Source organism: Pavona decussata, unplaced genomic scaffold, assembly GCF_977016875.1.
Source record: "Pavona decussata unplaced genomic scaffold, jaPavDecu1.1 SCAFFOLD_77, whole genome shotgun sequence".
Classification (NCBI taxonomy): Eukaryota; Metazoa; Cnidaria; class Anthozoa; order Scleractinia; family Agariciidae; genus Pavona; species Pavona decussata.
Window position 1 is genome coordinate 1,042,682 of NW_028145495.1, and position 12,305 is coordinate 1,054,986.

General features: G+C 36.2%; 1 protein-coding gene across 5 annotated transcripts in view; it reads right to left on the bottom strand.

The window, feature by feature from the left end:
* The window catches only part of LOC146476434 (protein phosphatase EYA1-like), a 31,120-nt gene extending 20,710 nt beyond the window's left edge, over positions 1 to 10,410 (bottom strand). Inside the window, exons 1-3 of one of the 5 annotated variants that reach the window (XM_085114618.1) lie at positions 10,212 to 10,410; positions 10,016 to 10,109; positions 1,682 to 1,761 (exon numbers count right to left, since the gene is read on the bottom strand). In XM_085114618.1, the coding sequence (XP_084970744.1) occupies positions 1,682 to 1,726 (45 nt within the window). In that variant the 5' untranslated portion in view covers positions 1,727 to 1,761; positions 10,016 to 10,109; positions 10,212 to 10,410. The remainder of the gene's footprint in view (positions 1 to 1,681; positions 1,762 to 10,015; positions 10,110 to 10,211) is intronic. The other 4 variants (XM_085114617.1, XM_085114619.1, XM_085114621.1 and 1 more) reach the window with 4 other exon arrangements.
* Between the last annotated feature and the right edge of the window lie 1,895 nt (positions 10,411 to 12,305).

Below are 12,305 nucleotides of genomic sequence, written 5' to 3' on the forward strand. Positions count from 1 at the left end.
TAGAGTTTGAGTATTAACCAAAGTTTTCTGTTCAAAAAAAGGATGGATATTGGGTGCTACCTTGAATGGAAATTTAAGAGGGTGAATTTCAATTCAGTGTCTACTTTGAAAAACGGCAAACAATTATTTGTGTCAAAAGCTGAAATTTTGGATCAACTGGGCATCTGGTGGGTTTGTGTGGTTAAAAGAAACTCACAGCAGCTTCTTGTAACAGAAAGACTTCCCATGGAAAGCACAGGTCCAATTTAGTGTAAGAATGATCACTCCTCAAGTTAACCCTTCTTTGGAATGACCTGATTTGCTTTTTCTTTGGATGTGTGGCCCAGCAATAGATAACTTCACAGCACAGGTGAACCAAATTGTTTGAGCTTAACATTTAGTTTCAATGTAACAATCTTTGTTCATCTTGTCTATGAATGAAACTCCCATCTTTTTCTTAATCATTAATTAGATGTACTTAAAAATCATCTATTCTTGTTTTGTGCACTGAGAAAGTGTTAAATTCATTTGTTAGCTGGATCATTTGCTTGCAAGTGAGGACATTCAAATTCACTCCTGAAGCTGACTGCCAGGCTCTGTTACATAACCACAATGAGTCCTCCCAGAATTAAGGATCAAAGTTCACTGACTTCTACTTGTCACACTTTGAAATTAATCCTCAATTCTAAGTACTCAGTCTTATATGATGACATGAATTATACTAATAATAATTTATTAGACATGTATAATTCATATTGAAACTTGCATAGTAATTTATTGAAAAATTCACAGTACATACAAGTCATGCACTTTGTAATAGGTGACCTAGGAAAGACAATACCAGAGTCAACCAGCATTTCTTCTAATGAAACCACTTGTATTCCAAAATTTGATAGAAAAATTGGATTTGAATCAAATTGTCTACAGCTGATACATTTCCGTCCATTTTTACATTAACTTGATAATTGATTTGCAATTTGCACAAAGCCAGAAATATACAAATCCGAAAATTGTTTACAATGTAGGTACAGCTGTATTTGGTCTGTGAAATTGATGTTATTATACATTGCTATGGTATACAATATTCCGGAAAATCTGTGAAGCAAGACGGAAAAAATTTTCTTAATGCATTTTGAAATTAAAAACCAAAAACATAACAGCACCATAAGAACGTAATGCTCAACAACTTTCATTTGTATGATTAAACTTCCATGTGCATAATACAAAGACTCAAAATGTTATAATAATGACACTTTATAATATGACACAAATAAATTTTATTTATACCACCTCCAAAGAAAATTACTGTTCAGTAACTTTAATCTGAATAGAGTCACCAAGTTGTAAAGCTTAAGAAACAGTACCACAGGAAAGTACTGCTCTGTAAACTCAGGGAAGACCTTTTCAGTTTATGAACTTACTAAACTTACCAATTTAAGGATTAAATCAAATTTAATTTGCATTACACTACACAGTAAGTCATAACTGTACGTTAAACTAAAACAATTTTTGTCGCCACCTTGTACAGCATAATAAACAGCACCACAGAAAAGTATTGCTTTGTAAACTCAGGGAAGACCTCTTCACTTTATGAACTTACTAAACTTAGCAATTTAAGGATTTAATCAAATTTACTTTGCATTACACTACACAGTAAGTCAGAACTTTCAAGGTAAACAAGTTTTAAAGATTAAATTTCTACCTTGTGCAGCATAGCGGGATAAAACCTAGAACCACAAAGAAACATTTGATCGTCTGAGTTGAGTCTTCTCTGCAGTTTAGCTTGAAGAAACAAAAGTAGGTTAATTTAATTTAATTTTAAATAACAAGTACAATGCTACATGCTTTTAAAATTTTGAGATTTAGTTATTATTTAGTTTTCAAAAACCTTAATTTAAACAAGCCTATGACAGTTTATTAGAGATTTGTTTGGGTTAAAGAAAAATTCAACGATTTTCTTAACTTTGAAAACAAATCATTATTCAATAAATTTGCTAAATACACCTTTATTTTAATTATAATGTTTATGTTATAATTTTCTGTCAGACTATTGATAAATACTATTAGAGAATAAATTCTAACATCCAGGATCAGCTGATAGTTTGAGGGAAAATAAAATGAAAGAAAATCCAATAAATGTATGTTTTAAAAAGAATGAAAAGCAGTAACATAAAAGGAGATTGAGAGAATGCTGTATTTTGCTCTTTAAAATACCATTATACTCCTGATGATAGTAAGAAGACAGAAAATTAGTACTCCTTCAAAAACATGATAACTCTAAAAATTATTTGCTTGAAAGGTATTTCCGTGTGTTCACTCCGCAAGTTCATCTTGCAGTTTTAAAAATGTTCTATAACTTTTGAACACAATCAAATTAAGGAAAAACCCAACACATTTTTTTTAGCTTTTAGGATCCTAACCTTGCGAAAAAAAATTCCAAAATATATAAATCACATTGATTTGGAACTCTAGCACGACGATCTGGACCTTCAAGTTTCGACTGTGCGGAAAACTCGGAAATTTGTTTTCTTAAAAAACAATGAAATATTTGAATAGCCAAGAATCTATAAGGTTTAATTCTATATTGGGTTTTGGGTATCTGTGATACAACTGAGAGGCGTTACAATCGTTAACTGGATGTACCTCTGAAGGTATACTGTAACCTGAAGCCCTAATACTTACCAGTATCGAATTTCTCCATTTTAGACATTGACATTTATTTGCCTTTTTTTCCCAATATATTTAGCAATTGAAGGGGTGCCTGGAAAAAAGCCCTAAGTGACTTCTGATAAATTGCTAGATTCTTCTTCCAAGTTGCCTTGTATTGCCTTGTGAAACAAAAGGAGAATTTGACCTTACATCAAAAGTCACTTAGGGCCTTATTCCACGCACCCCTTCAATTATTCCACAAGCGCGCGTTGGATATGAAATGATAGATAGCCAATGAGGCACGAAGCGCCAAGTTGGCTATAATCATCTCATATCCAATAAGCGCGAATGGAATAATTGTTTTATTAAAACAATCAAGACATATTGTTAGATTTTGCTGGTTTCTCTTAGCAAGAACAGCCAGAAGACCATTTTAATGGTCGCTATTTCTCGGGCATGGTATAATGGCTCATATACCATGGCCGCTAAGCCAATCAAATCCCTGGAATTGCATTATAAAATGATCCAGTTTTTAATAATGACAATTAATCCATAAATTAATGTATGGCAAGGTGACCTCCAGAAACCACCAGGCTTATAGTTCAGGCCACCTCATACGAAACAATATGCTTACATAGATAGTGCTACAAGTGTGCGGCTTTGCCAATTCAGTAATTATTTTACTAAAAACTCTAGCAGTTTTTTCTTAAAGTTGGGAAAACTTGACAGAGAAGTGATTGTAACAGGAAGGGAATTCCAGATCTTTGGACCTTGGCAAAGAATTGTGAATTTTTTCAGATTAGTTCAGCAATGATGTACGCGATAATTGTTGGCTGTTCTTGTGCTACAGCCATTAACTTGACTGTTTGTAAAAACAAGTTGAAAAGCAATGGAGGCAAAAGGTTGTTCCTTTCAACATCTCTGCTTGTTTAACCATTCAAGCCACGAGAATAGATAAAACGATCACCAAAGATAAAATGTCTTGATCTTTGAATGAATTCTGCCAAACGCGATAATTGTTGGCTGTTCTGGTGCTACAGCCATTAACTTGACTGTTTGTAAAAAACAAGTTGAAAAACAATGGAGGCAAAAGGTTGTTCCTTTCAACATCTCTGCTTGTTTAAACATTCAAGCCACGAGAATAGATAAAAAGGTACCATAAGAAATACACAGAAAACTGTAAGGAGAACATGTATATTTATCTTGGGTTTAACACACTGTGTTGTCATTCCTCGGGGTTGTGTCACTAGTTGTTTACATACCAACTGAATATTGTTCAGCTGTGATCAAGTGTGTTGCAAAATACATATCAACTGTTCTTGCACAACTGTTCTTGCACAAACAGCCCAAGAAATGATTTTTGTTTTAAATCTCATGAGCTAGACACTCTTGTGTTGAGGAAGTTGCAGCTTCCTGAACGATAAAAGAAAACATTATTTACATGGAACAGTATATTAAGTCATAACATCATGCAATATTTTGTTTTCCAAGTTCAACAAAAGTGAATCATGTGGCACCTGTGTGTTAGGTACGACAGATGTCATCAATAACATTCTACTACTTTCACGTAGATTATCTGCTCACTGTGTGAGACCTCCCTTCTATTTTTAAATGAACAAGAAAGCCATAGAGGTTCAATATTAAGCAGCAAAATTTTTGCCCCATTGTACGCCTCCCAGATTTTTTTAACCTTCTCTTTCTTGGTGCGATATAGCTAATTGAATAGTTTGAGTCCCTAACCTGTTCCTACAAATGTACCAACACAAGCGCAAATGCAAGACTGTTTTGCATGTCACTCTATCAAGATTTTGAAGCTCAGAGTTTTAGAAAAAAAAGTTTATTCATGATCATAAGATACAACTTGCATCTTAAGGAGTTCAATTATCTTTTTTCTTCCGCACAAATGTCCAACCAAAGGCAAAACACAAACATTTCACATATTAATATTAAAAATTTTTAGAAATGTCAATTCTACCAATAGATCATTTTGAGCAACTTTTTAACTTGTTATTTCATTAAAGTCAGTTTTACAAGGTATCCAAGGTATGGGATTGGAAGGGAATGTGTAATTACAGAAAATGTCGATACACCCACCCCCTCCCCCTTGAATTCAGAATCTCTTCCAAGAGCAGTATGGATAAATGTATTTTTCTGGAACTTAACACAGTGTAAGACTTTACAGATCTGTTTCCACACATTCATCCAAGGTGAGATGGTAAGACCGGGTTTAAAGATGTGTGAGTTTTTATCTGAGGCAAAGATGTTCACAAAAACGTGTGGCAAAATGTCCCAGTTTGGCCATTAATCAAGTCTTCTGGAAAAGCACTTATCTGTTCATCTATTTCAACATATACCTCTTGACCACAACTCCATTTGCTTTCTTATTTCTTATTGATCACATGCTTTCCTTTTCAATGTGGGACAACAGTGGTTTTTTTAAGCATTTTACTTATCCCTAGGTGACTTATGAAGAATTCGCTGTCTACCAGAAAACAGTCATTACAAGTTTCTAGCAAATGCAATACGATAACATAAAAATCAAAACAGAAAAACAAAATGCAATTTAACCATAAACTTATCATTTCGGTTTTTTTCTATAAAGCCTATCACTTATTCAGTTGCTTGGTTTGATGTGAATTTTACTTTTAAGTGTTTCTTAAAATACCAGTTTAGGCAGATTCTTGTTTATTGCCTTATAAAAGGCAAACTGTTTGTTAATCCATTACTACTGGTGCCAGTTAACCACAAATCCATTAGATTGTCTATTCACTGTACGGCATATGTTTTTCTTTTGGTAAAAAAATTACAGCTCCAGTTTGTTTCTTATTGCATTTAAAATCTTAAACTGCTGTTTTAAACAAATTTAGGCAGTTAAAGCTGGACATAACTAAATGAGAGCCATGGCTTTCAATGAATTGAAGTTTTTTTTTTTTATTATTAATTATGCAAAATGTGTGTACCTTTTTAATGGAGGATAACTGACAACATTTTAAATACCTAAAATATAAATAAGTCATGGAATTTAAAGAGGAAAGTCCTACGTTAGTTTACCTTCGCATTTAGGTGACAATTTTTTTTGGGCGGTAAGGGGGGGGGGGGGGGGGGGGCAGGGGAGTCCTAAAAAAGACACTAGCATGCTTTGAAAATATCCTCCCCCTGCCTTTCAATATATTTCAATCTTAAATCTATTGTTCCAGAGAGAGCCTAACATTCTCAACCTTGAAATGGGGGAGTTGATCCTTATGGGATTTCAAAGTGTCTTGTACTTTACTGGATTAGTGGATTGGACAACAGCAAAAAGATGTTTCCGTGTAAAGAAGTAGCTGTCAGCAAGCGTTTGACAGTAATCGTGTCCAGATTAAGTATATGATGGCAATACTGTTGATTTGTAAGTGGGCTTATATAGCATATTTAGGTAAGCAATTTGTCAAGGACCACAAGGAATATTTTGATACAAAGTATGAGTCATGTTTAGATGTTCTTCAAGGAGCAACAAGTCCCGCAGAGTTCATCTGCAATGGAGAGATTTAACATCGCGTTTACGGCTAACGCCAAACGGGAAACGTCAAGCCGCTGTTTGTTCTAAAATGTATAACTTTGTGTTTCTCGTACTCACTTCTCTCTTTTTCATGTTTGCTCGATAGCTGTCGCCGACTGGGTGGAGATAAGCTTTAACCAAAAAAGCTTCATTGTTTTTCATCAAAGAGAAAATTTCAGCCTGGCGTTTGCCGTTTGCTGTAAACGTGATACTAAATTTCTCTAATGACTTTTCCTCTCCCACTGACTATAGCTTTTATGATTCCAGATCATATTTGCATTTTAACCAGCTTCAAGCTCCATATTCGCATCACCCTGCATACCATGGACTAGAATCCCCAGGGAGGAATAGCAATACTCCTAGTGAAAACTGCCACAAGCTCCAGCCATAAGGACCAGCCCTAGCTAGGCCTTAAGGACAACAGTAAAATACACTGGTAAACCAACTAATTCTGTGCCAGTTACTCGTTTCTTTTTAGCACCATCATTTTTAGTTCAAAAATTGGGAAAAAAACAATGAATGCTGCACCTTTAAAGATTTTTCCATCAACTCGGAAGATAGAGTCACTTCTCACCACAAAATTAACAGCAAATATACTGCAAAGTACTGCACCATAGATTTGAGTAGAATGGTCCCGATGGAGTATTTACAGTTTGTAATCCACAATACAAAGATTCAAAGATAACGCCACTCAAACAAAATGAACAGCATCAGAAGAGAGTACTGCTCAAAGTATTTCACTCAACTTTTATAAACACAGACTTGAACAAAAAGTTAGAGATGCCTTGAACAGCATAATAAACATCTCCATATAGTAAATTACAGCTTAATGGTTTTCATTTTTTAACAGGCTTCATCCCCAGGATCAGACGTTGGAACAACGGCTATATTCAAGGTTCATGTTGAAATGGGTTCAAGAAACCAAAACCACAAAGTAAGATGATAAATTTTACAAATATAGCAAATCATACTAAGTTTGGCAGCATTAAACATTTTCAAGAGAAAAGATTCAGATCAAAATTCATTTGGTTTGAAACACAAATGAATCTGCTTTCACAGGGACACAGTTTCCTGACACTCAAGCTAAAGCTTTTAATCCACATATGGGAAATGGGAAACAAAGTTTACAGCTCCATAGTTATCACCTGCTAGCTTTTAATCGCGTCCAAGAAAAAGAAACATCCCAAGTATAAAATCAACTATAATTTATCAGCTGCAAAGTAGCCATTGGTTTCTAACTATAAAGTAAAATATTTCCATGTTTGCTTTTAAATGGCTGGCAAAAACAAAAAATAAAATGGACTAACAGAAGGTACAATAAATAAAAAATAAAGAAAAGAGTGTTCCAATAGTTCACACTTAGCTAAATGAACATCTATTTTGAAACAGGAAAGTAGAAATAAAATCTTTTATTCTTGTTTGATTTCATAAAATTTGTAAAAAAAAAAACACCTTAAAAGCTGACCCAGTAGTACAGAAAAGTTTGTTTATTGTTTTTTGGCAGCAGAAGTCAACAACCAACTGAGAAGATGGCAAAATTTAAATAACAGCTGAATCTGTTCATTATAAAAAAACACGTAATAAACAGACAAGCTTTCTCAACAAAGTAAAGACAGGGGAAGTCCTCATTCACGCAAGCCTTTCCTTTCTTGTTAACCTTGAATGTTTCAAAATCACTGTAAGTAAATTTCATTTTGTACCACAGAAGCGCAAATTAATTCTCTCTTCTTTAACTTGATGCAGTACCTAAGTGACAGATATTTCATTTGATGTCAAAGAGAGAATACAAACTCAAGGTCAGGTGCCAAGGCTGAACAAACTGTACTGTTCCATAAACTTACACAATGATCCTTTTAATTTCCCAAAGAAACCAATTTTGAAAGTTAGTTCCAGTTTTGATGGGAAGTGAGATTAAAAGGAAATTATGACCGTCCTAATATGATGCAAAACAAGTCTCTGCAGTCATTGTTTATTTTTTAAGCCATGTTGTCATTTTAAGACGTTAAATCATGAAAAAAAGAGATCCAGATCGTTTCCTTCTATAGAGGAAGAAAAACACGAGAACAAAAAAACTTTTTTAACGCATTCTTTCCTCAGCAGCACGTTGCTTGAGTGTTTTATCAACGTATGCAAAGACGAGAAAGTTGAACTCAAACAAACTTTTTTGTGGAAATTATTCAGCTTTTACAAAAACAAGTAGACTTTGGCTAAAGAAAAGGACATCGACAAAATCTTTTAAAAACGGGCACATTAAATGTCGACGAGAAAAGAAAATACTTTTCGCACTATTTTCATTAATCTCAAAAAGATCACTTACGTACTATCGAAACTGACAAGGGGAAACTAAAGGAAAGCAACGAAGCGGATTAAAAATTGTTGCAATTAAAGCGCTTAGGATAATCAAAACTGGCCAGGGTTTTTACCATGAAACAGTAATTCTAAAGATAAACAGACGGCAAAAGAATATGCGCTCAGATGCGAAACCAAGGGATGAAGTCTACGTCAAAGCGGGCTCGACAAGACGAACGTTTAGACAAAGGCGGAAAACCAAAAGACCGCAAGCAGGGAAAAGACAAATCTCACAGCTTGCTTGTCGTCTCAAGTTTTAGTTTTTGTTTTATTGCTGAAGATTTCCACACAAACGTTTCAATTTAGCTAGAACAATAGTAAGCGGCGTGCATAATTGTTCTTCTTTTGTGTGAAGAAGTCCTCTCATAATTTCAAGGCAATTATGATAATGCAACAGGATGTAAGCTTGACTGTACAATGTTTGAATACATGCTCCAAGATAGTTCCGAGATGGGCCACAACTTTTGTCCTAATAGTTTTCGATAACAACAGTTTTGTGGTATTCTATCTGAAAGATATGATCTTGTTTATAACGCAAGCAAGAACGATTTTTTCAAATGAAAATGACAAATTTATATTACCATGTTGATTTCATTGATTCTCACTTTCAATGCTATATAGTCACTTACGTCAAAGAAAGAACACGGACATCTGATTACACTCCGGAAAAAAATCACATGAAAACGACTATAGTTATCAAAAGTGGTGAAAGTTTAAGACTTACTCAATGCCAAAACACAAACTTAAACCACTAAAACGAGAGAGAATGTGCCGTGTTCGTTTTCAATCCGCACTCTTGAACTTTCTTTCGAGCGGCTTCTAGCTTGCATTTGCCACAGCAAACCTAAACATAACATTTTTGGCCGCGAAATAATCACAAAACACGTGAATTGCCTCTGTGCGTAAAATGAATGAGTCATATTAGTTATCGTTTGTGGCAAGCTTACGTTGTTCAAATCATTTCCAACCACAAAGGGGAAAGAACAGAAACTTCCATTTGAATATACACAAGCAACGATTGGTCACGACATCGAGTTAACAAATGCAACGTCGCTAAAATCTAGCTGTTTGTCCTGGTAAAAAACAAAGAAACCTCAAATTGCCCTTAGCTATACCGCCGTAAATAAACTTCGATTGTTTCTCGGAGCGCGCGTTTGCGGCCACACTTAGCGATAAACAGCAATTTACAATCAAACCCAGCTGAATGCAGTCAAGCGCTTCTTCGCCGCACCAGACAAACGGAGAGCTACAATGGGACAGCTAGCGGAAACCCGTTACGTCTTCTCATCCCAGCGAAAGAATACATAAACAAAGGCGCATAAGCGGCGCAAAACGCTGGTCCCGTTAGCAGGCAAACGCGTTCGGCTGAAGCGAAGGTGTCACTCACGGACATTTTCACACGTGTTTCGTAAGTCACGGGCTCGAGCCCCACCGCACAAAAATAAATATCGCCGACGATCCTTTTATACAGTTACGAGGCGAATGAAGTGCTCAACTTACCTTAATTCACCATTCACCGCTTGCAATCAAAACTCGCGCTTCAACCGGGGGACTCGTCTTACATCGCATCGAATGAACCACGTAGGACTGCACCCTGCAAGATAGAGAAAGCTCGCAAAATCACCTCACGTTCACGCAATGGGCTAGCAAGCCCGCGAATCAAACCTCCACCCAGCTAAAGCTCACATTTCCGTACCGAGGATGCTATAGACGGCGCGTTCAACCTGTTAGAGGAAAGTGGAAAATGCTAAACTGTAATAGGAGAACACCAAACCAACGCTAGCTAGAAACTCCCTCATCAATTTTCACGAGGGAAGCTGGACGGCCTGCAACGTCTCATGGGAAGGACGCCAGAGGCGCTTTTCTTTGAAGTTTGCTCAGGCAATTAACGGCAACCAATAGGGGCTCGTGTTGGCCAATTTTTTGGCACTACGATAAGAACTGCAGGCCTAATTAGTTTAATTACTGTGAATTGGTGACACTCGGAGACAATTGAAAGCATCAAACAAACTAAATTGGGAAGTGATGATGTACGCTTTCCTTGTATTTGCGAGCTTATGTTTCAGCAAAGCTGAACGCTGGACACACTGGTAAAAACCAACGTGAAAATATCTTCATAAAATGGCGTTTTCGAAACTCCGGTCGAATGAAGTTTTTAGAGTCACTTTTTTCGTTCTGATTATTCATGTTAGTTTATGAGGATTTCAAGAAGGAGAGGTTTGTTTTTAAGTCTAAAGTACCGCCCACATTTAAGTTGCCCTTCGGCAAATGCAACAGAACAAACGACCAGTTGTTTCAAAGACACGAAGAGAATTGATTTCTAACACGGCCATGTGGAAAACGCCAAAAGATATATGAAAGCGTGATATTAAACCCTAGCTGATCCCTCCAAATCATGAACAAAGTAAAAATGCTCTTTTAGCTCGGTCGTGTTGGATCTATCTAGAAAAATATGCGGTAAACTTTGACGGGCGTTCGCAGCACAAAGGTTTTGTTCGTCGGGATCAAAAGGTTGATTGAAATCACCAGGCTTGCAGCGAGAAAAAACAAACATTGGATAGATTTGAAAAAGGCCCTATAAAAGAAAAACACTTCTTTCTATTTGACAGAGCTGTTATCTTTATTTTATCATCACCAGACAGTCACTTGCCATCTTCCCATAGCATTTGTCTTCTTACTGGCTGGCTCACTTCGCTGAAGTACATCTGGGATTGGTTTAATTCAACGAACAATTTTCGCTACTCTCGAGTCCAGATGGGCTTAAGACCTACTGTTGTACATTTGTGATTCTTATTACCGCCCGCGAGGTTGCAGGAAATAACTTGCGTGTCCTTTTTTTTTTTCGCAGACTATTTGGGAAACTTGCCAGTCTCTTTGCACCTTTCAAAGAGAAACCGCTCTTCTGCAATTGGTCCCTTCGTGAGTGAATGACAGCTTATCCACTGGAGATGAAAGCTGCTTGGCGGATTACGAAATCCCGCGCTGCCAAATACCTCTTGTTTTGACTTTTTAAGAAGAGGATTTCCGGTCTGTTACCGCTAATTATGCTGCTCAATTTGGGTTGAGAAAAAAACTGGCAAGAACCTTAAATCTTTCTTGTCTCGGTTTGAAAATTATCATTTTCGTTTTCTAATTATCCGATTCGAGCTACAAATTCTTGCACTTTCAATAACGGAGTCTCGAAAATATCTCAGATATATGATGAAAATCATCATCATTCATTTGTCGTCCACTTCCTATAGCTATAAACGTCATAAATGAAGTTTATTAATCACCACCTAAGACGCAAATATTGAATAACATGCTCATAAGGCACGCTAAAACTTTGAAGTCTTTTCGACAATTGTGCAAAATAATACACGATCGGAAAATTTTAAGTGTTTACTTTTGTCAGTTTCAAAACGCGGCATTAACCTGGCGATGTTTCATAAAGAAAATACTGGAACGCTCAACTTACGTTGAAAAGGACGATTTCCTTCATGTTTACCATTATTTACCTTTTTGCTGTTTTTCTTATTCGAGTAGATGAAGTCAGAGGAAGCCTGAGCGTGCTAACCAAACAAATTAAATGAGATAAGTTAATCTGTCAAAAAAGGCTTCCGCGCAAAGACCGCAAAAGTGTATTTTTAACCACCGCCAGGCGAGCAGAAGTGATCGTTATCGAAATTCTCTTTAAAACGCAAGGTTGGGAGAACAACAATACTCGTCAATTAAAGACATGTCTCAATCAACCAACCAAATGCTTGCAGCCCGCGATACTGAATAGTTGCTACAGAAACCAGTTTTTGAG